General features: G+C 35.2%; 1 protein-coding gene across 4 annotated transcripts in view; it reads left to right on the top strand.

The window, feature by feature from the left end:
• Positions 1-25,370, top strand: part of SCFD1 (sec1 family domain containing 1) — a 109,398-nt gene that overhangs the window by 10,373 nt on the left and 73,655 nt on the right. For all 4 annotated transcript variants that reach the window (XM_072625182.1, XM_072625181.1, XM_072625183.1 and 1 more), the window contains 5 exons: positions 3,024-3,111; positions 5,312-5,401; positions 9,302-9,357; positions 13,483-13,568; positions 15,871-15,970. In XM_072625182.1, the coding sequence (XP_072481283.1) occupies positions 3,024-3,111; positions 5,312-5,401; positions 9,302-9,357; positions 13,483-13,568; positions 15,871-15,970 (420 nt within the window). The remainder of the gene's footprint in view (positions 1-3,023; positions 3,112-5,311; positions 5,402-9,301; positions 9,358-13,482; positions 13,569-15,870; positions 15,971-25,370) is intronic.

Here is a 25,370-nt window from a genome sequence, read left to right on the forward strand (position 1 = left end):
AGATTTGGAAAGTGCTTTACATACATCATTCTCATTTGAACCTTACAGCCCTGTAGAGGTACTCCTCTCCTTTCCTCTCCTCTCTTTAGGGACATGGGATGGTTTGCTCTCCGCTCCGGCCTTGCCCCTCAGATCCTCACTCAGGTATTTTCAGCATCTGCAGCCAGGTGCACTGGACAGCCTGCACCTCTACCATGGAACCTGCAGCTTGAGTGATGACAAAGGAGTACAAGACCGGAGTGAAGAAGGCAGCTTTAAAAAAAAAAATCTGTGGGACAAAACTGATAACTGATAATCTTTGGATAAGGGAAGAGCTAATGACTGAACAAGTCATAGAGAAAGAATGTCACACAAGATAAAATGCGCAATTTTAATTGTATAAAATTTAGTTTTTGCACAAATCTAATGTAATTAAAATTAGTGGGGAAACACATAAATGGAAAAAAGTCTTAGCAGCACATTTTTTTTGGAAAAATGTCTCAAGTCCAAGATATATAAGGAACTGATTCAAATACATAAGACTGTATGTGTAAGCTAGTTCCCCAATAGATAGTCAAAGGATATGAATGAACAGTTTTCAATGAAAGAAATTCAAGCCATCAACAACCAGATAAAAATGCTTTAAATCACTAATACTTAAGAGAAATGCAAATTAAAGTGATTTGGGGATTCTACCTTCAACCCATTTTACTGTCAAAAACCAGGAAAATCACAAATATGGAGGGACTAAGGGGAAACAGGTACATTAATGCATTCTTGGTGGAACAGTGAATTGGTTGAGCCATTCTGGAACTACATCCATAAAGTTATAGACCTTGTGACTCAATTATACTACTGTAAGGACTATATCCTAAAGAGATCAAAGAAGAAGAACCAATACAGAAAATTGCTTACAGCATCTTTCTTCCTGGAAGCCAAAAGTTGCAAATTTAATGTGGTGCCATTCTATTGGGGAATGGCTAAACAAATTATGGTATATGCATCCAATAGAATATTACTGTGCCATAGGAAATGTCAGAATGAATTTCATAGGAAACTGAGAAGGCCTCTCTGAAGTGAAGTCATGTAGAGAGAAGTGAACAGAAGTAGGACAGTTTATACATTGACATTATAGAGAAAAGCAACTTTGAGACTTTGGAACTCTGATGAATACAATAATAAACATGAGCCCAAAAGATTGCACATAAAACAAGCCACTTGCTTCCTTCTGCAGAGATGATGAATTTAAAGTGCACACACAGACACGTTTTCCTGTTTAGCAAATGTGGGAATTTGTTCTGCTGGACTATGCATGGATATTTCTCGTGAACGCTTGTTTTTGTTCCTTTGTGGGAAGAATTGGTTGTAGAGGGGTAGAACCATGAAAGAGATGGACTATATATGTTTATTATTAGTTAATTTACAGAAGAAGAAAATCTGTAATAACATTTGAGCCAGAAGATATTTTGACCACCTACATACAAAGAAAATACTCACTAGAGAGGACGATGAAAATTTCTTGCCAAATATCTTTTTTTTGTTTTTTATGCTGATTAATTATTGAACTACTTACAGTAAAACCCTAAGGAAATAGATACTTTGTTCAAATCTTTTTGGTAAGAGAAAACAGAGAAGTTCCTAATAGAGAAGATTGAAAATGGAATGCTGAAACTTAAACTGATAAAATCTAAACTGTATTCCCCTAGAGCAATAAATGATCTTTTTAGATTAGGTTCCAGTGAGTAGAATTTCTTTGAAAAAATGTAAAAGTCTGTATTGTATTCCATCTAATTGGATCCAGCACAACCTCCTTTTATTCTAGAGATTCATTGAATTTACCTGTGGTAGAGATAGGCTGAATTAAAATGGTATCTTCTCTTTAACTCCTTTCCCTGGACCCCTGGAGATTTTAAAGCACCTCCTCTGCCACTAAAGCAACAGTCAGAAGAAGGACCTCTGTGATCTGTTTCTACTTTAAAAGGTTATTACAGAAATATTTTAAAGAGGTTGCAAAACATTTTTAATGTCAGTTAATATAAATACTAGTGAAATTCTATTTTTAGGATTTTTTTGTCATTCTCTTTAAGGATGTTTTTAAATACATTTTTGGGAAATCCAAAAGTAAGCACGTTTTGATCAAACATGCTATTATTCCATTTTTCTGCTTTTTCATGGTAGGATGTTGATGAAGGGTTTTTTAAAATATTACTTCAGCCTAATTTTTATAGTTGGAGATAATTTCTCCATTTATAATGTGATCAATTGTATTAGATTTGTTGTACTAAAATAATTTTTGAAAATTATCTTAAGGCTTGTACTGGAAGTGGTGTGGCCCTGACTGATGAGTCTCACCAACTAGGGTTCAGAAAACTAGGGCTGATTTCAATAATTGAACCTATTCCTGGGTGGAAGAACTCCTGTTTTGCTCTAAGTGCACTGTATACCAATACTGTTTTTATTGTACACAATGTCTCTAACACCTAGTAGAGTGGCCTAATGTGCCAAAATCCCAGTTTGTACTCTTAATATTTTCTCTCCTTTTATCCAGAAGAGCCCACTGCACTTCTAGTTGTTCTAGGTCTATACTTACATTTTTCTACTTTGGTAAAAGGTATGCCACTCTATAATTTTCTTTTAAAACAGGCTTCAGATTCCCACCAAGTCTCTTCTTAATGTCTTTTTATTTGACAGAAAGAAAAAAAAATAGATGATAGTCTGATTAGAATGCCCTTAACACATTTCAGACATTGATCTTAGAATTTCTAGTTGGTATTTTTAGTAGAATGGATTTATCTGCAATTTATATTATAGAGCATTTAAGTTTAAATATCTTAGAATGGATATCCTCCTTGCTTTTTTAGGCAGATTTTATATTTTTTTATTATTCAGATTCTTAGTTCACTTCCACTAAATTAGGTAATAGATTAGCTAGCATGATTATCAATTCTAGTAATTTTTATTTTTTAGGTCTAATAGAGCTTATCAAACTTGACTAGAATCAAGTTTTAATAATTCTTTCACAGATGTTCCCTTTTTTTCTTTAGGTTTTTGATCAATATCTCAATTTTATTACTTTGGAAGATGATATGTTTGTGCTGTGCAATCAAAATAAGGAACTTGTCTCTTATCGTGGTATGTAAAAGTAAAGATTATCCTATATGTAGAAGTATATAAGTTGAAAAGTTTTCTTTTGAAAAGTGAATGATTTACTGTGATAGTAATTTTTTAAAACCTAGAGAATGTTTGGTACTTTAAAACCAGAATTGTTCATAAATCTATGGATGTAAAATCATTAATAGAACCAATGTATGCTTGGATATCAGAGGCCTTATGAATATTAAGATCAAAAAGCATTTATCTGGTACCTCTACCCTGTTATGTTAGGTTTTGTATAGATTTTAAAACTTATATTTCTTTAAAACAGGGCTTAGCTAATAGATACTGAATGATTTCTGGAACTGAGATGGAATAACTCACTCTTTGAAAATACGACTGTAAATTGTGGTGTAAATTCTTTGGTTTTAATTTACAGCTGTGGGCTAGGTTAGTACACTGATTCATAGTTTTAATAAGCAACCACTTAACTTAGAGCTATGTCATTTTAATTTAGTCAGACTTTGATTGTTTTCATTGTCAGATGTGTTTGTGAGATGAAATAACTGAAAAGATGGCTTAGCAGTTTTAGTCTCTTCTCGGACCTTCAACCCAAGCTGTGATTTCACGTGTAGGGAGCTCCCAGGGAGGAATTTACTTCACCTATCCGGACTGGCTCTTCTCTGCAGTTAATAATTGTCTTAGAGGTGCCCGGAGCACTCAGGGATGATGTAACTTACACAAATGGTATTTGTCAGAGGCAGAATTTGAAACCAGGTCTTCTTGACCCTCAGGGTCAGAGAACGCTATTGCCCACTCCTCCATGGTGACTCTTTCTGCCATTTGGAATCTTAGCCTATTTGCTTGGAGTAGATAGCGGATAAATGGAGAGAAAGGATTTTAGTATTGGCATATGCAAGTAATTAGTTATCTGTTATGATGTTGTTCAAAGATAAACAATCTAGTTCCTAAATGACCTAAGTACTCTTGATAGCTCAACCATCTTTTTGTTGTTTAAAATCTATTTTTGAGTGGTCAAGTACATTTCTTACAATCAACTTTTAACTTTTTAATCAGGAATAGTATTTTTAAAATTGTGTGGGTGGAGCTCAGCAAGCTTTTTTCATGTCAAAATTTTGCTTCCTATGTACTAAAGAGAGAGCTCATCTATTCTTTAGCAGTACTATAAATTCTTTAGCACTCTAGTCTCAACTCAAATATTCCACCAATATTTCTGGCTTTTCCATATTGTAAACATGAATTCTTACCCTTTTATTGTGTTACGGACTTGTTTGGCAGTCTGGTGAAGCGTAAGAGTCTCTTGTCAGAGTAATGTTTTTAAATACATAAAACACTTAGGATTGCAAAGATAGCCAGTTAAGTTGAAATATAGTTACCAACAAAATATACAATTATTAACCAAAAATAAAGGTCACAGGCCCCAGGTTAAGAATTCCTGCTTAATATCTTTCTGTCTTAGGAGACAGTTTCATGAATTGCTGTGGTTGAAAGCAGTTCATCACTGGTCAAAGTCTTCTCTTAACTTGGTAAGGTGGGCCCTCAGAGACTGTTTCAGAACCTGTGTGAGAAACTGTTCTGGTCTGCTCGGACCTGCCAGTATTTACATTCAGTTAACGTAGCCTTCAAGAAGTCACGTTCACCTCCTTACTGTGCTGTGATATCCTAGGGGCTTTAGTGAGTCACCCTGGCAGAAAGTTAGAAAACTGTTGATTAGGGATTCTCTTTTTTCGATAATATAGTGGTTTGTGCTGGTATCCTGTGCCCATAATAGAGTTTGGGCTCCCTAAGGGCAGAGACTGTGGAAAGGCATTTTATTTCATCTTCGTCTCCTTCCTAGTCCTAGCACGTTGCTCTCTGTGTAGTTATTTATGTATGCTTATTGATGTTGAAGTATTAGGCAAAGTTAATGTCTTTTAAATTCTGAGTTTTTTAATTGAGTTATATATAGTTAAACTCTATTTGTAAATTATAGAGAGACTTTTACTACTAGTTGCTTTTATCACTGATTTCTTATTCCTGATTTTTGAAATGTTGAAAATTTATTAATGAAATTTGGCCATCATATTTTTCGTTTTAAAAATATGGTAAAGTGTCTCATATGGCCTTTAATACTAGAAATATTTAGTGTTAGAAATGCTATGGAGCTGTTAATAAATAAATGGATTTGATGTAGGCCTATATTTTTATTATCTTTTTCCTTTCACCAATTTCATTTAAGCCATTAACAGACCAGATATTACAGACACGGAAATGGAGACCATTATGGACACTATTGTTGACAGCCTCTTTTGCTTTTTTGTTACACTTGGTAAGTTTTAAAGTTTTATTCCTTTATATGAAGAAAGTTTAATTTTAAATTTGTATGTTATTCATCATACAATTGACTGAAAATGAAGAGAATACAAGATACTCCTGTGCTTATTGCTGACTGTAAAACAAAGTTTAATATGGTAGATGAAAACAGTTGACTGAAAAGCTTTCCTGCAGTAAAATGTCTACCATCCATACATCAGAATTATATGAGATATAACAACTGAGAGTAAATTTTTTGATGACTAATTATTAATATTAAGTGAAGCATGGAACAGGTTCCTACATCTGTGCCACTGTCATAACGGAAATGCAGCTTAGAGTCCTTTTTGAATAAGTATTTCCTCTCACTGATTAGGTTTTCCAAATGTTCATGTTTGTTGATGATGTGCTGATTGCAACAAGGCCTGGGATAGTCACAACATCCTGAATGAATTCCATAACTGCACAAAAAAGTTGGGCCTAACTAACCCTGGAACAACCAAGTGGGTGAAGGGTCAGTCAATTAATAGGCATTTATGAAATGCCTAGAATGTAACAGGCTGTAGGGATATATCACCAAGGCAGTATTCACAGCACCAAGGGTGACTATGAATATACTGGTGTAGTTCTGAATCACAAAGTATGGGAGGCTCTCCATGTAGAAGGCAGAAGAAAAACATTCAGACACCAGAAAGCCAAGTCTGTCATAGTAATCAAGAAATCAGTACCATTAGCCCTGCAGGGGGCAAAGCCATTCTCCCCCCAAACAAACACTCACAAGATTAACTATGCCTGCCTGTGCCCTCTCTTCCTCCCCCCTAACTGCCCTCATCAACTTTCAGGTCTGCTTCACCTATTCCTGTTCTACCTGTTCAACAAGCTTCTCCCACATCATCTGACTTAGGCTTCCATGTGATTTAAGCAGGTCACATGGGCCTGTTAATGAATGGGAACAATATTCCCATTTAAATTGACATTGCAAGGATTACAAAGGAAAAATGAAACAGTACTTGCCTTCAAAGAATTCAGTCAGTTGTAGGAGACGTTGTGTACCAAGAACACCTGTGGTCCAGATTATGATATGCAGTTGAGTGGACAGTTTATAGAGCTTGTCCGTTGACATGCATATGGACAGTAATGAGTTGGGCTCAGAATTGGGAGATGAGGAAAGTGGGCTGATTTGCCTTTGGAAAGTTCTTTTAACGACCCCATACTTCTTCCTGAAACAGAGACCTATCTTGGTTATCAATGTTCTTTTGTTGGTGGTATGACTTTGAAAAATGGATCATTACAGGTTCTGAATAACTGAAAATGAGTATTACCCAAAGGGCAATGGAAGGTCTGTATAAATGGGCTGCCCCATACTCATGCAGTTATGAGTCGGGAGTGGAGTAAAGGATGTCATCAAATATATTTGTGACCAAGAAAGATGCTCTGAACCACTAAGACAGTCTTTTTGCTCCAGTGGCGACAGAGTGAGGAATATTAATATCCTTGGTGAACTTTATGGGATGAGCAAGATGTCTACAGAATGGGCTGGTATGAATGGGTTTCTTCTGTATTGTTACAGGGAATACCGTCAATTAAATTGTATTTGTGAGTTAACGTTAAAGTACAACATACACGTTAAATATTATTCATAATTTAATCTACAGTTTATGCACTGTAAGGCAGCTTCTTTTTTTTTTTTTTTTGCCTGGCTGTTTGGACCTCTGGTTTATCTAGATAGTTGTGCACACTCATTTTTAGTTGTACAAGCTGTTCTCCCTGTAGAGTGTCCTATACGTAATACTTTTTTAAAAGTCTTAACAGACTGATAATTTTTAATAATTATCACTCATTAAATGAGCAGAATCCATGTTGCTGCACCAAAGTGCACTTATTGTGGTAAATGTAACTTTTAATATTTTCTATTGGTTAGTTGTGAAGTTTGAAGAGAAATATGTAGATCATAAAATCATAGGGTTAAAGGAGACCTTAGTTATTCCTCATTTTAAAGATGAGCACACTATATTCCATAGAGTTTGCGACTTTCTAAGTTCATATAATCAGTCTGTATTGACCTCTGTTTTTTAAATTCATATATTTTTAGTTTTCAGCATTCGCTGCCATAAGATTTTAAATTCTAAATTTTCTCTTCCTTCCTCCCTTCCCATTTTCCCAAGATGGCATGCAGTCTGATATAGGTTCTCCACATACATTCATATTAAACATATTTTCACATTAGTTATGTTGTAAAGAACTAGAACCATTGAGAGGAACCACAAGAAAAAAGAAACAAAAAAAGAGAGTAAATAATATGCTTCAGACTGTATTCAGAGCCCATAGTTTATTTTTTTTCTGGTTGTGGATTACATTTTCCATCATGACTGTCTTGGAGTTGTCTTAGACCCTCGCAGTGCTGAGAAGAGCTAATTCTTTGAGAGGTAGTCATTGCACAGTGTTGCTGTTATTGTGTACAGTGTTCTCTGGTTCTGCTCACTTCACTTAGCCTGAGTTCATGTAAATCTTTCCAGGTTTTTTTGAAGTCAGCTTGTTCATCATTCTTATGGAACAGTAATATTCCATTACATTCATAAATCACTATTCTTGGCCACCACAAAAAGAGCTGCTGTAAATATTTTTGTACGTCTGGGTCCTCTTACTATTTTTATGATTTCTTTGGGATACAGACCTAGAAGTGGGGTTGCTGGGTCAAAGAGTATGCACGGTATTATTGCTCTTTGGGGATAGTTCCAAATTGCTCTCCAGAATGGTTGGATCAGTTCACAACTCCACCAACAATGCATTAGTGTTCCAATTTTTCCACATCTTCCCCAACATTTATCATTTTCCTGTTTTGTCATGTTAGCCAGTGTGATATCATCAACTTTTATTAAGCACGTCCTGTGTATTGGGCACTGTGCTATGAAGAATTTACATTCTATAAAGGGAGACACGTACATGTGTATGTAGAAGATATATTTGAGAATGGAAGGTCGTAGCAACTTGAGGGAACAGAAAAGGACTTTATGTAGAAGTCTGCTAAAATGGAACTTTGATAGAAACAGGATTTTTGAGGAGGGAGTACATATCAGGTATAGTGCAAAAGCATAGATATGAGAGGTATGATGCCATATGAAGGGGAAGGCTGTTTTGGTTAAACTATAGCTTGTCTGAGGTGGGATAATGTATAATAAGTCTGAAAAGCAAGTTATAACCAGCTCTGAAATTGTAGTGGAAGTAGGGAACCAGTGAAGTTTATTAAACCAGGATAATTTATTCAGACCAATTTAGGAAAATCTTTCTGGTGACCATGTAGAGTATGGATTGAAGAAGGGAGGGATTTGAGTTAGGGAGATGGGAAATTATTGCAAGAGTCAGTGAGAGATTGCAAGGACTCAAACCAGTGTGGTGGCCTTGTGAGTAGAAAAAAATGAGATGGGTGCAAGACATGTTGTGGTGATACAGTCAGTAAGATCGGCAGCTGATTGGATGGAATCCAAGGTGAGAGAGAAGGAGGGCTGGAGAATGTTGGAAACCTGGTTTATTGCAAGGATTGTAGTGTCCTTGAGAGAAGTGGAATAAGAAGGAGGAGGGTGTTTGGGTATGGTCTTTAAAAAAAAAAAAAGCCCTTAAAAAGAAAGAGATTGTGTAACAAGTCAGCTACTTTAAACCAGACACAAAATTAAATGGAGAATGAATTACCACTTTCTTTTAAATCATCTGTTAATCGCATAAATTGACCTTGGTGTTAAGAGAATTTTATTGGAAACCCTGTGGTTACTATAGGACTTTCTTTTAGGTCTGTAGTCTTACTTTAAACCACCCAGAGACCCCACTAAGAATTTTATTTGTAATTTTTTAATGTTCAGTTTACTTAAGTGGAAATATTTAAATTAAACAATAATGCCATTGTTCATGTTATTTAAACTAGGTGCTGTTCCTATCATTAGATGTTCAAGAGGAACAGCAGCAGAAATGGTGGCAGTGGTAAGTTGTTTTAATGATTCATTTTCCCTTTTACAAAGAGAATAAATTACATGTAGTGATATGTCTTCTTTCCATGGCTCAGTGTTTTTATGGATATTTAAAGGCATGGCTCTATATTGCTTATGGAGTAGATACTTCTATTACTTTTGGCTTGTGCGTGTGTGTGTGTGTGTGTGTGTGTGTGTAGTGCTAATTGACATATTAAGTATTTTGATATATTTCATTTTTTCCCGCTTCACATTTTTCCTCACAACCAACATTTCCACCTTTATCCTTGTTCTTCATACATAGTTTCTTCATCCCTTCTATTCAGCCTGCATTGATGTCAGCCCAACATGCTTTCCTCATTCTTCTACTTCAGCAAAGAATTGCATCTTTCTTCACGTTGTTTTTTGTTTATTTTAAAAAGTTTTTGGCCTTAGACACTTACTTGCTGTGTGAACCTGGGCAAGTCACTTAACCCTGATCCAGTCCCTCCCTTCCCCCCTCACCCTTCAAATAAGTTTTTTGAAGCATTTTGTCTTTTCATGACAGTCATTTCTTGATGTATCCTACTAGACTGGGGAACCTGTGGCCTGAAGGTCATATGTGTTCCTCTCTGTCCTCAAGTGCCACACTTTGACTGAATCTAGACCTCACAGAACAAATCCCCTTACTAAAAGAATTTGTTCTGTAAAACTTGGTCTCAGCCAAAAGGCTATACCCAAAGACCTAGAAAGCCACATGTTGCCTTGAGGCTACAGGTTCCCTACCTGCAGGAGGTAGGTGGGACCTACTTGATTGAATTGTTTAGAGAGAAAAGTGTTTAACCTGTAATAACAATAATAGCATTTGTGTGGTGCTTTTAGATTTGCAAAGCACTTTATATATTATCTCATTTGTTTCTCACAGTAACAGATGAGAAAACTGAAGCTCAGAGAGTTTTAAGGTATTTGTCCAGGGTCAAAAACTAAGTGTTTGAGGTAGAATTTGAAGCCAGGTCTTCTTTTTCCAAGTCTAGTGCTCAGCTATCTGCTGTACCACTTGAATGCCTCTAAATAAAACTAGTTTTATGAAGCAAGTCAGAAAAATTTCATTATATTTTTTAGCTATGATTAGTCATGAAAATGGAGTTCTGCTTATTTTACTTTGCATCAGTTCGTGCAAGTCTTCCTAAACTATCTCCCATTGTTCATTTTGCCACCATAATATTGCTTTCATATTCCACAGTTTATTTATTTATGTAACGTTAATATAAGGTTAATGGGGGGTAGGGGGAAGAATTAAAGATCTTCCCCACCTATTAATTGGCCTCAGTACTTTTTATTAATTTTATTGAGTCATTGGGTCAGAGGGTCTTGCCCTCCAGCTCTGAAGAGTGTATAAATACTCTGAGGTCAGGTTCTACTTTTGGGCTTACTCTTTGGAAGTGTTTGTTTAGCCAGATGAGATTCTGGGTAGCTGCTAAGGAGCCACTGCGTGACCCTCTCCCTCCTTTGCCCTTCCCCCTAACTTTGAAAACTCTGGTAACTATGTATGTAATGATCAGACAACTGGATCTGTCTGTTGATCTGTGATGTATGTATTGCTTATGATCAGACAGTTAGAAGCAATCTGCTGGTCTTTATTTCTCTGCTTGTGTTTTCTCTGTTGGTATATGTGTTTGATTAAAGTGATTGTTGGCCTCTCAGAAGTTGCTTTCCTTTTAGAACTTGTATAGCAGGCCTTCTTGTGTATGCCAGAGTCCTTGCTCTTACAATTTATCATTCAGTCTGATTATTTTCCTTTCTGCTACCATAAAAGGTGCTGCTCTGAATATTTTGGCATATATAGGAACTTTCCCATTCTTCATCCTCCTTTGGGATATACTCAGTAGTGGAATTGGTAGGTTAAGGGGCTTGAATATTTTAATGATTTATCTTGGTTTATTACTTACATGGTATTCTTTGTAACCACCACAGCATAAAGCAATTCTCTGAACATTTTGGTGCTCGATAAATGAGACAAAAGATTGAAATGTGATAGACCATTAGAGCTGAAAGGAACCTTACAGAGCATCCAGACTAGGAGTTTTTAAACTGGAGTCAGTGAACTTGTTAATATTTTGATGTGTATTTTGATGTAATTGATTTCCTTTTGCAATCTCTTGTATCTCATGCACTTAAAAACATTATTATGAGAAGGGGTCTTTCCATAGGCTTTACCAGACTGCCAGAATCTAGGTTCAGTATATAAAACTGGTTAAGAATCTCTTTTCTTGGCCAACCCCTGAATCCCATCTCCAATGTCCTGTACATATAGTCATCCTGTATCTTGAAATTTTTCATCACAAGAGCTTCTCCTACAGTGTCTGCCTTTTCCATTTTGGGACATCCTAATTTTAATTCAAATTTTAGCACAAATCATGCAATGACATCTTGACATGGATTAATTTTTCATATTGCTGGTTAAAAAGACTTCATGTCTCTTTGGTCTGCTTTAAAGACTCCATTAACAGGGAACTCTCTGGGATATTGCCACTGATGCTTAAATAGAGGTTGGAAAATGCTTGCAGATTTTTTTTTTTCTTTTCTGATGATAGGGCTGGAGCAGATACAGGGTTGACATAGACTGAACTGGAGAGCTTGGACTGAAATGGGAAAAGTTAAGGTTTGCAGCCTTCAAGAATAATCCTGATATTTCTATCCAGTTTAATTCAACAAGTTATTTCTTAACCATCTACTATATATTCTTGGCACTGGGAGTAGAAAGGCATAAAAAGAGGAGTTTTCAGTGGAGAGAAGTAACATGTACATGGATTAGCAAATACAGGACATACAAAGTAGCGGGAGAAATTGGGGAAGAGATCTAACAACTGCAGAGATAAGGAAGGGCTTCATGTAAGAAAAGCTTGAACTAAGCTTTGTAGGGAGCTAGGAATTTTAAAGGGTAGGGGTGAGGAGGGAGAGCATTCTAGGCTTTGAGGACAACCTAGGCACAAAAGCACAGAGGTGGGAGAGGGAATCTGCCATTGGGGAAGACCAAGTAGGCCAGTTGATGGAAATGTAATTTGCAACAGAGAAATCATCATAGAAAGACATGTTGGAGCCAGTTTGTGCCTGTTAAAAATGTGATCCTTTTTATTATGAAATTAAGTAGCCAACACAAACATGCCAAGATATGAAGAACAGGGGAAAGGATTGTATTTAAAAAGAAAAAAACTCATGCTTTTTTTTTTTTAAGAAATATGTATTAAGTTCACAATAAAAAGAATTAGATTTTTAAAAGGCAGGCAGTTTCCTTTTGTACTTTTTTTTCTTTTGTGAGTTAAACCAAGCAGTAATTCAGCTTGGTGGTTGATTGGTGTGTGTAGTCAGGTGCTATTATTAACAGTTTTCATTTGCACATCTGGGCAAATTACTCGTCTTTAGTTTCTAATGCCCAGGGCACTTCTCCTGGCCCTTCAGAGATGAGCTAGGCATTTATCTTGTTAAAATCATTCACCCTGAAGCATGAATGTGCCTTGGTTCCCTAGGTCATTTGCCTTCTGAATTAAGGAATTTCTTAAACCCAAAGATAAAATTAGTTAATCTGTGATAAATAGAATGTGTGTGGGAGATTTTTTTTATTTTTCGAATGTGGTCCTCAGGTGCTCTTTGATGCTTCCATCCAGCCCCTCTCCTCCTCCATCCTTGTCAGCTACACTTGCAAACTGTTGTTTCCCCAGCCTTTAACCCTCACTTCTGCAAATACGCATACATCTTTTTAAGCTTTAGTAAAACAAAGTCAGTTCCTAATGAGAGAACATGAATAGTTGTCAGAGTTCAAGTAAAACTAGAAGTTTCTGAAATTTCTACTTGTCCTTTAGAACTAGGTAACTTAATGAATTGATAGCATCTCAGTATTCTTTACTAAGGGACAGTCTGAACAGGGTGTCTGTCATGAGAGAGGAACTTTACCCTTATTAAATTAGTGACTATCTTAAAGGTTCCTTAGTAAATAGTTAATGATTTTATGTAAATAACTGGAAAATGTAGCACATTTTGCAGTGGCATTTTCTTTCATAGGGAAATTTGCATGTTTAATATCATTTATGTAATCTTTATGTCCATGTGGTGAAAATGGACTATAAGAATTAATCCCAAATTTGATTTCTTTTCCCCACAGAAACTAGATAAGAAACTTCGAGAAAATCTAAGAGATGCAAGAAACAGTCTTTTTACAGGTGACACACTTGGGGCTGGCCAATTCAGGTATTGTATTTGTTTGTATTTTGCTTATGGTGGCTGAAATATAAGATATTACTCCTCTTACTCTCATTCAAGATTATTTTCCCATGTTCTGATGTAAAGCCAGAATACATGGTCCTTTTAATTGCATAATAGGTACCAGATTTTTTTAGAAATGAAATCTAAAGTTTTGGTGAAATACTTAAAAGAATATAATATTGATTCTGTCTAAATGAAATTTGAAAAGATTAGATGGCCAGGGTATGACAAGTGTATGTTAATGCTCATGAAGCAGAATGAACAATTTTAAAATCACCACATTTTTCATGCTTGTGCAAATACTACTTACTTCATAAGTTTTCCAGTATTTCTAGATAGAAAGCTCAAGTTCATAGACTTTAATCTTAAGATGTGGGAATGGAGTCTTGTTAAATAGTTGCCTTTCTTTGGTAGAAAATTCTTTTACATCTATTTTTGTGAAGAAAACCTAGTTCTGGTAGTATGTCTTTGAAAGTGAAAAGTATTTCTCTGTAGTGGTCATTTTAACTCACTTGGTGATGAAAAAAATAACTAAACACCATGTAATGCCATTATCTGATTCTTCTCTTATAGATTTTCATTTGGAGTAGCAAAGGTTCAATACAACAGATCATGAAATCAAAAGCATCGATTATTTAAACAAAAGTTGTCCTTGTTAAGATGCTTTTGAGTTATGGATTAGTTGTATTTCGAGCATAAAGGCATTGACATATGATGGAGCGCATTGTATTAAATTATAAATTGTGATATAATGAACTTGATTATAAACCACGATAATGGAGGGAGCATTGGGATGAAGGTTTAAAAATAAAACAGTAGGTAATCTGCTTGAGTTGTCTCATGATTGTATACACAGGGGGAGATAGCTTTGGGGCAGAATTTTCCTCCTCAACTCCTAAAATGTCTTGAGTAATTGAGAAAGACTTATCTTCCAGCATCAGCTTAAACTACTACTTGCCTTCTCCATACCCCTTGACCCAAATTAGGTCTTTATATAGTAAAGGATTATGCTTCTACTCTTAATAACTTGGAGATTACAAGATAATTGAATCTTAATATTTGCAATGTTATGCAGTATGTACAATATGTATCTTCCTTAAATTTATTTTTATATTTAATCTTACTTTAAATGACATGCCGTTTTAGGAAATCAGTGGGGAATCATTTGGTAATAAAAGTAATTGCCCCTAGTTTTCTTTTCTTTTTTTTTTTTTTTTTGGGGAGAAGAGTAAATCCAGATTATCATGTTACATGTTTGTTTAAAGTAGGATATAACTTTTTTTTAACCATAGGCAAACTTTACAATCATTTGAGCTTCTTCCTGGCTCATTAGTTCCTTTAAATTGTTCCAAAGTTTCATCAGTAGTTATAAATATATTTTTAGAAGCAGCTACTGGAAACTGAATTTCAAAAGCAAATTCTCATTTCAGGTTTATTTTAACTAAATATTTCAAAGGTCTCTAATTTCTTATCTGTACTTAGTTTCTACATCAGTGGAGATCACTTCTTTATGCTTTAATTAAGTTATTTTAATGAATTACTTTGGCTATAAATGTTCATCATCTGATGACCAACCCTCTTTCCTAACTCTTTCTGGTCCTTAGGAAATAAATTAATTTAATTATCGACTTCATGATGGAAGCATTCCTAGTCCCTCAGACCTCCCAGAACTTGTGCTCTCGTCATAACCTTCAAGAACTTTAGTGTCCTTTCCATACCATGGATTGTTGTTAATAGTAGTGAATTAGGGGTGGAGGTGCATTTTTTAAAAGCCAAAACATCTATGAAGTAACAAACTTAGTAAGTCTTTTAAAAAATATTCTTGCCAGTTTTCTAAATCTTTTGAGACCAAAATGAGAACAATGCTTTTTTTAGTTTCACTTTTATAAAGTTCAGATATTGACAGTATGATTATGCATTTCTGAATTTTAAATCTGCTTACACTAAATTACCAATTACATGTCTTTTTTAGCGGTTTTTAAATTTTTAATGGGGGTAGTGTCTTAATGAAAATAAATTATCCATATCCTCATAGTCTTAGGGGTTTTATAATGGTTTATTGTTTACCTTCTGTAAGAGAAAAGTAAGGTAGATATCCTTCATCATTCATAGAATTTGTCAGTAATCTAAAGCATTTCTTAACCTGATTCAACAATTTCAAAATCTTAGGATCCTTTGATAATGACATAATTGTCCTTTTACATAAAAATAGCTAAGAACTAAAGAAATTAGATTTTTCTACCTATTTCCATATATATCAAGAATTATAAATATTTTTTATTTACAGCTTCCAAAGACCTTTATTAGTCCTTGTTGACAGGAACATAGATTTGGCTACCCCTTTACATCATACTTGGACATACCAAGCCTTGGTGCATGATGTTCTGGTAAGAGACTAAATACATCACTTAGTACTGAAATGTAGTAGTATTCATGGCCATTTAGTGTAACATCATTACATCATCACTAATACATAGAATGTATGTGTTAATCATTAACATATAGACAAATATCCTTGTGCTGAACTTATAAGAAAAGATTTGTTCCGATATTCAGAGTAATTACTAGGAAGTCAAATAAAACATTATTATTTTGAATAAATTAAATCCAGTTTGAATTGCAGAATATTTTCAAATAAGTGAAATTCCATTAAAGTGTAAACAGTGACTGGAACTAATTATTAAGGATTTTAAAGTAGGAGTTCACCAGACCTCTGTACAGTGCTTTTATTAGGTTAACTACATTCCCTAAAATGATCTTTGTATAATTACAATAAGATGTCACCTAACTACGCCATGGATATTTGTATCGCTGAGGCAATATTGACAGCACTGGTGGTGAATGAATATTCTGGCGTAGTTCTCAGTCGCAAAATGTAACAGATTCTCCATATAGAAGGCAGAAGAAGAGCATTTATTTAGACATCAGAAAGCCATATCCCAGAACCAGAAAGCAAAATCTGTCATAGCAATCAAGAATTCATTACAGGTTATCACCTTCGGAGGCAAAGCTATTCCTAAGCCTTCCTGATCCCTGCTGGGACCTTCTTCGCAAAAAAACCAACAAACACTCAGCAGCCTAAGCTGTGCCTGCTTGCCTGAGTCCTTCCCTGCTCTGACTGCCTGACTAACGTGCTCTCAGCTTTGTGAGCTGAAGGAAACCTTTCCTGTTTCAGGAAACCATTCAGCAAGCTCCTCCCACCACTTGTGACCTAGGCTTCCATGTGATCTAATCAGGTTACTTGGACCTATTAATGAATGGGAAAGATACCATTATAGTATTCAAAGGGGTATTCTGGTTAAAATAATTTCCTAGCTATTGGGAAATTCATTTACTCTGTGGGCAACTCCTCTTAGGATATAGTAATTTATAATTCTGAGATTTCTCTTTTATGTATCTGCAGTTGCATTAGTGTATCTTCAAATTATTCATTTTTAGAAATGTGTCTCTTAGTTTCAGTTCTTCATTTTAATAATTGTAATATCAACACACTAAAAGAAAACTCACAAAAAAATTCAAAGTGGAATTTATTTTTGACAATTTTAGCTTGGTAGAATAACCTCATAAGAAAAATAACTTTCCTTAAAACTTTACTGAGCCAGTGTGCTTTAGGAGTCCTAGATAAATGTTAGATGCTTCAAAAACAAAGTTTAATTACCAATGTAAAACGTTAGTAGCAGTTTTGAAAAGCAGCGAGGCAACAGGAGAGCATTCTCTTTCAGTGTATCTATGATTTCCTACATGTGAACATTTGCTTTACAAGTGCAGATCACATCCCAAGTAAGCCCCATCATGCTGTTTGATTCATTTGTGTGTCTTTCCATGAATCCTTCATAGATATCTTCCCAGTAAGCTGAAGGCCTTCTGCTTCTTGTAATGTTTTATGGATATCAAATACTCAAGCTGTTGTCTCATTGACCTCCCTTTTAGAAATATTTTTTGATGTTCTGTTCTTTTTTTTAAACATTGCCATTTCCCAGCGCCTCAGTAGAGCCCTCTCTCATATCAAATAAATACATTCAGGCAAAACAAGCTATTGGATTGTTCATATCTGAAAATGTTTGTCTCATTTTTCACCCTTTGTTTTCTAATAAGTGGGATGCTTCACTGTTGAGTCCTCTGATGTTGTGTTCGTATGGTCATCACGTAAATTGTTCTTGGTTCTGCTTATTTTACTCTGTGTCGTTTCCCTGAGTTCTTCATATTAATCATTCCATATGGCACAACAATATTCTGTTACATTTATATGCCACAATTTATTCAGCCATTACCCTATTAAAGGGCATTTACTTTCCTTCTAGTTCTTGGCTATTTAAAAAAAGTGCTGCTAATTTTAGTATAAATGAGACCTATTCCTCTTTGTTTTTTTCCTTCCGTTGTTTTTTGGACCACTTACAATTTTAATTCTTCTGAGATAAAGTTCCATGATTCATAACCACATAGCATCACCAGGAGAGTATTGTTGAAAAGGTGAGTTTTTGTGGTAGAAAGCAGTTTTGGGTCTTTGAAAATTCTCTATGATTTCTGAAATGTAGTTTGGCCTATTTCTGAATATGGTGAATATTTTCTACTGTAAGGGAGTTGGGAGGCATTAACTATGGAGAATACCAAATGCTTTAGTGGATTTTTTTTTTATATTACTGATGTGCTCCCCAAAACAGTACATATTGTAACCATCCATGTCCTCATAAATCTTCCACTCAGGGTGCACCCGGTGTTCTGGGCCCCGTCCTTTCAATCTCTTGATATTATCAGTGGAATGTACAGCCTTTCCATTTGTTTTTTTCTCTCAAAATAAAATGTTTCCTCCTGGTCGTCTTAGTTGTGTCAAGCTCTGCAAATAAGTGGTGTGGGGAGAGGGCCTGCCTGGTCCTGAGTATAATGGGTCAGACTAAGTCTCTCCTTCAAGGGACTTAAGGTCTCATGAGCTTATCACAGCGTTCTAGGACTCTCCCTGACATATATTCCATACGAGGACTTTCCTATTTAGTGTTGGGTTCCTAGTACAGGCTTCTGGGACTACTTGGGCTGGATTTTGCCTAGGAACTTTCTTCTGTAATGTATCTGAGACATTAGGCCTCACTGGATCCTGCCTGGAACACCATGAGGATATTCTGCTACATTTTGGCTGCATTGACCCTGTTGGGATTGGACTAGGCTTAGACTCTTATTTCGTAGAATTCTCTGTACTAGGCCCTTCTGGATCACCCAAAGATTGTTTCCTTCTGAACTGAATTTAGGCAGCTGACCATGGATTGCCATGTTGCATACATTCTGAAGGCCCTAAAGTTACTCTTCTGCCACCAAAGGCCTCAGGGACAACTCTGAGACCTAGGCTTGGCTGATCTTGGGTGCTGCTGAGGTCAGGCATGAAGTGTTGGGACTGCCTTAGAGGCTTCAGAGGTGCTTGCCAATGCTCTTCCTATTGCTCTTGTGATTTGCTCTGCTGATAGAGATCAGCTTGTTTTTGAAGCCTTGTGTTTGGGTAGTGGGTCTAGCCTTTATTTTTTTCTATGGCTTAGTAGAGTGTTATACTCTGAGCCCCACTGAAGTGTTGTTGGGAGTGACCCAGGATTTTTTCTACAATCCCTATTGGTTATCTCTCTCTGCCCCTGTAATACTAGCACACTTTCTTTTCTGTCTCTGATGATACAGTTATGTTCCTCCTGTATCATTCTTCATTGACCGTGTATTATAATATCAGGAAATAGTTGGTTGCAGATGTGGTATTCTTTTCAGAATTTGCCACCTGTGTGTATAATCAGATCACTGATGAGGAAGATATTGGTGTTTAAAAAAGAAAAAAGATGGACTTGCAGCTTGGAAACATTGAAATCTTGAGTTAGTTTTCCATGTGTAATCTACCTTCCTGTCTTCCTGTTCAACTCTGACTGCAGTATATTGTCCATCAGTAGTTATTGTCCCAAGTTATACCTACTCTCTCAGTGAATTACCCATTAAATTACATAAGCAAGTTGTCTTCCACCACATGTATTAAGATTGTGGTATCCGCCATGATAAGTGCCTTCAGATTCTCTTCTGGAAGATAATATTTGTAATATGTTGAAGACTTGTGAAAAATCTAAATTCCTGAGACCTGTAATATAGTCTGTATTCCTGGTTCTACTTAGAATGCAATTTTCCCTTGGATGTACTTATTTATTAGTCGTGTGTGTGGTGTGCGTGTGCGTGTGCGTGGTGTGCATGCGTGTGTTTATTTTTTTTGTAACAGTAATTTGTTCTGGCAGAAAAATCTTTGAAAATGAAAATGTAAATTGTAGCCTAGCTCTATAGAGCCATTAACATCTCTGAATTGGTTGGTGAGCAATACCAGTTTTGGTTTTTGTTTTTAATTTTTATTGATTATGTTTTGCTTTTGTATCTCTTTCTTTTTCAAATATATCCCTCTAGCACTTCTCTCCAGCGTCATTTCTTGTAACAGAAAGTGTAAAGAGGTGGGAGGGAGAGGGAATTGCAGTTCAGCATAATGAGCTTGTACATCAACCAAATCTGGCAGTATGCCCCATGTTCCACATTCATCGTTCTCTCCCTCTGCAAAAAAGAGTGGGAGGGCATGTGCTCTTTTTCATATTATTATAAAGAAAATAGTATTAAGTTCATTTTCTTTTTGGTTGTTCTCCAGTTACATTGATGTATACTGTTGTTCTGGGATTTTTTTAGCTTCACTTTACATCAGTTCACCTATGTCTTTCTATGTTTCTCTTATTCCTCATATTCATTGTTTTTTAAAGTGTAGTAACAATTATATTTATGTAGTATAGTTTGTAGCCTTTCCACAACCATTAGAGTTTTTGGCTTTTATAAAAAGTGCTTCTATTAATATTTTGATATATATGGGATCTTTTCCCCCTGTTGTTGACCTCTTTGAGGGTAAATGTCTAGCAGGGTTCTCTGGGTTAAAGAGAATAAATATTTTAGTCATTTTCTTAAAATAATTTCAAATTGCTAAACAGAATGGTTGAATCAATTCAGAGCTCTGCCACTTGTGCCTATTTTTTCACTCCAGCATTACTATTTCCACTTTTTGTCATATTTGTAAGTTTTCTGGGAGAGGCAAAACTGTTTTGATTGTTTTGATTTGCATTTTTCTTAATAATTTGGATAAAATTTTCATATTGCACATTATTCTGCCTTTGGGGCCCTACTTAGCACAGTATAATTTATTTAGAAAGGAAATATATGAGGTTGCTCCTGAGTATAGTCCTTTTGGAAGAGAAGAAACATAAACACATGAAACTCTTAGAACAATAAAGTGAAATGCTAATATATAATGTTGGGTATATCAAATAATTGTCATTGCTGTTTTAAAAGAAGAGAGGTTTAGTACATAGATAAATGTAAATTATAAACATTAATTTTTCTGTTCTGTACATTTTAATCTGCCTCTTTCTTTTGGATTTTCTGTGAGTTTGTCAGTACTTTCATAAAGCTTTGGCTGTCCACTTCCACGGTACAACTTACATTCTATCCAAGCCCTCTCATCCTGTGAAACTCTTGTCTTTCTTTTTCTACAGACCCACTAGAAAAGTGCTATCCATTCTGTTGCAGACTTTCCACATCTTTTAATATTAGCATTCAGGCTGTTTATCTGTTGTTCCTGTCGCTACATAATAGCTTACCTCTTTTTCATATCTTTTATACCACATATAATCATATAAGCAAATGATCACTAACAGATTAAACCCACCTTTCGTTTTTCTATTCCCTCTTTGGGTCACCTGCAGTTTTGATTCTTTGAGGATTTTTGAAGTCTGTAATTTTCAGCCATGTCATGTCACCATGATAATATTGGTGTTAAAAAGATGCTCTTTTGTGCTTGTGAAAAACTTGGGAAATTATTAGAAATGCTACATAATATCTAGAACCACTCTCTTCCTTTTAAGTTCTGGGATAAATTAATCATCTTTATTGCTTAATCTGTAATGATGAACTTCACTCAGTGTGCATCCAACTCCACAGTGTGACCTGGACAGTAGACTTAAACTGTTTGATTTTTCATATTTTGATCATTAGGTCATTCTTTTTTGAGTGGTTTCAGATTTCGCTGATGAGTCCCTGTAGTGTTTGGGGGCTTAATGTAGTTAATGCGTTGTCATTTGCAAACAAAAATACCTGGAAACCCTTACTATCTATAGAGAATCACTCTGACTATTCAAGCTACTCTCCATTATAGTTGCAAACACCTTATTGATTGATTATATAAATGCTTTACTCACCTGATACTGATAGTTAAAATTTATCATCAAAGTTACTTTGTGTGAATATGAAGAAATCTTGAACCGTCTACGTATATTTTTGAGAAATACCTTGTGGGAGGGGAAACCCTTTGAGCCCTCATTTTACTCTGCCAATTCAAATGCTTGTTTATAGTCAGTTATTAGCTCAGAAGGATATTTTGTTTTCTATGCCTTTAATCATTTATATAACTGAAGATGTCATCTCTTATGAAAAATTATCTGAGTGTTCCCTTCCCGTTTTCATCAAGAGTGTCCTTGATATGTATTTATCTTATTCTCATAAATATTTTAAAGAAATGTAAATTTAAGAAGACATATGAGTAGTTGCTTATGTCTTTTTGGTTGATTGTAAGAAAAACACCATAATTTTCCTTCATTTATTTAATATCCTTTTTTTCACATATCTGAAAATTGATCTTGGATGCTTTCAAAATTGTCACCTCCTACAAAGACTTTTCTGATGTGGACTTGTCAGATTTTATCTTCTTAAGAATTAGCATTTCCATAGAATGTTAGAGTCAAATGTGGTGATATGTATGTTGTAGATAATGAAAATGCGTCACTTTCATAACTCGAGCAAATCTGTTCTCTTTTGTATCCATGAATTGCTTTTGTTCCAGTTTCATTCATGAAGTGTCTTAATCTGACTTGGTGGGACCTTACAGTGAACTTTCTACAGACTTATTTTTTCCTTAAGTGCTTTTGTTGTTTCGTAAGGTAATGCTGCTCATTTTTTTTCAACTTTCTTCTTTATGGCTTTTTCTAAAAATATGAGCTACAGCATGTGTGTGTGTGTGTGTGTATTTGTGTTTTCATATGTGTATGTGTCTGTGTGGACATTATATATGCACAGTATTCAACACAGCAGTAACAGAATTGCTGTTTGTACCGTCTTAACATTTTTGCTTGTTTTTTTTTTTTAATTTTTATTGACACTTTTCTTAATCTTTTTTTGATTGGTCTTTATTTCTACCCACTAACATGTTCCTTTGTAACAAACAATTATAGTCACACAAAACAAATCAATAAATTGGCCATGTCTGAAAAGATACCTTATTCTGCTCCTCTCGTACATGAACCAAAAGGTGGGATCACCATTAGTCTTCAGGAGTTATGATTGATCACTGCCCTGATCGGAGTTCTGAAGTATATCAGAACTGTTTTCCTTTAGGTTCTCAAGATCAGCTTCTAAATTGTTCTGGTTGTGTTTCTTTCACTGTGTACAAGTTATTCACTCATCATCTCTTACAGTACAATGGTTCATTACATTTACATTCCACAGTTCATTCTCCTAGTCTCTTAATAGTTAAGTACCTCTTGTTTTAGTTCTTTGCTACAACAAAAAGTGCTATTATAAATATTTTTGTATATTTGGATTCTTTCCTTCTGTCTTTGACAAGATCTTTGGATTTTATATTACTAGTGGTCAGATTCTATGTATAACTTAGTGATATTTCGGATGTCATTTTGATATCGTTCCAAATGACATTCCAGAATGGTTGTACCATTTCTTAGATCCACTGACAGTTTATGGTGTAACTGTTCTTCCATGGTCCTCCCAGTGATTGACATTTTCTTCCTCTTTTTAACTTTTTGCAAATAATTTAATATTCTAAACTACTGCCATTTCTTTCCACTTGACAAAAATGTAAATGGTTGCTGACTGAGGCAGTTTTGAGTTGCATTTGGCCTCTTTGTTGTTGGAACTATTTTTGCATCAGTAATTTACCTAGGAATTGTCCTTGGATTGTAAGTGGAGTTGAATTAAAAGATCTTCAAAGATTTTTGCATTATGTGATGGTGACATATCTTTCTACTTTTCATTTGTTTCTGACTCAGTTATTGAAACACAGTATTATGAATTTTTTAAGCAGCATACTTATGTCCAAATATAATAAAAATTTATTCAAAATCCAAATGGTTTTTGGAGTATTTGCCATATAGGATGGCTTACACCTCTTTGCTTCCATTAGTAAAACTAAACAAAAGTCAGATATGGAAATCGTTTATAAGACTACACAGATAAGTGTTTAGGTATTTGAGGGGTGGACGTGACAAGTGGGTATTTGGAGTAATTGGAGTTACTAGACTTGCTGAAGATAGAATACTTCTGTTAAAGCTTTGTGTAAGAGAATTCTTAACCAGAATTGTAAGGACAGCTTTATGAAGATGCATAGAAAAAATATTAAGACATCAAAGACAACTCAGGCAAGAGAAAAAGTAGTTGCTGATAATTAGAGGTCCTAGAAGTAGGCACAATAAAATATGAATACATTTAAGAAAGGGTAGTGTAGTTAGTAGGACTCAAAGCCTCAAATTAGGTGTCCTAATTTGAATGGGGGATCCACTGGAAATCACTCCAGGAGAGTTGATGAGTTAGATTCTAGAATAAGTGAGCCCAGAAAAAAGGTTTGTTGCTTCAAGGCACAAGAGAAACATCCTGTTGAAAAAGTTGTAACTAGAGGAGCAGAGACAAAAGTTTCTATATGTGAAGTACACATGAAAATGTGGGTTGTGGTCGTGCCTTGAATGTAGGCACCAAAGGAAAGGGAAGCTTTGAAAGAATGACTGAGTATGTGACCTGAAAGAACAGTGTAAGATGGTGAGAGTGATGGGAAAAGAGGTTAAGTGGAACGAAAGGCAAAATGAAATGGGCATTGTGCCCTTCCCTAGGAAGAATTAGTTTGAATTCCCCCTAGAGCTGGTTGCCAGTCTTCAGACTTTACACAGCAGTATGTCTTTGGGTAATCTTTTTGCCCTAAAGATTTCAGTGAGTTTGTTAACATAGCACTTTATTTTTCAAGTATTAGTTGAATTGGAAATGCTTTCATATACATTATTTCAGTTGCACTTCAAGACAGGTCTGTAAAGTAGATTGATGAGGCATTAACCATCTATAACTTGATTTATATTTATTAAATATCTCTTGTGTGCAAGATGATATACTAGGTATCTTGGGGCATTCTTAAGTGGATTCAGGACCTGATTGCTTCAGGAGTTCCCCCTAATGCAGGAAAAAACATGTATGAATGGATGGATAGTTAGATATCTACTATATCTGATTTAATGATTAATTTATTTCTGTAGGGCCTAGTTTATAATTCTGTTTATGGCTTTGTTTAAATTGAATTAAATTTAAGAACTTTTTAAAAAAAATCTGCAGTCTTTTGATATACCACACTGTCTCTCGCAGTGTGGCTAGAATGAGTATTGAAGAGAAGGTGGTCAACAGTTCAAAACATTAGGGAACTAAAAAATAAGAAAAGAAATCATGGATTGTGGAAGAGAAATTATTGATTACCTTAACATGAGTCACGGAGTGGTAAGAACAGAAACTAGGACATTTAAATGTGGATGTAGTTAGAGGAGTTGTATCGTGAGAAAAAAGGAAAGATAATATATTAACTGGGATTCCTAGAGTTTCACAGTTTTTTTAAAAAACATTTTATTTGCTACCTTCTATTTTTGCATGACATTTCCAAATATACTGTAACATTCTAGTGAGCTCTTTCTTGTTACAAAACAGTTG

This window comes from Notamacropus eugenii, chromosome 7, assembly GCF_028372415.1.
Source record: "Notamacropus eugenii isolate mMacEug1 chromosome 7, mMacEug1.pri_v2, whole genome shotgun sequence".
NCBI classification, from domain to species: Eukaryota; Metazoa; Chordata; class Mammalia; order Diprotodontia; family Macropodidae; genus Notamacropus; species Notamacropus eugenii.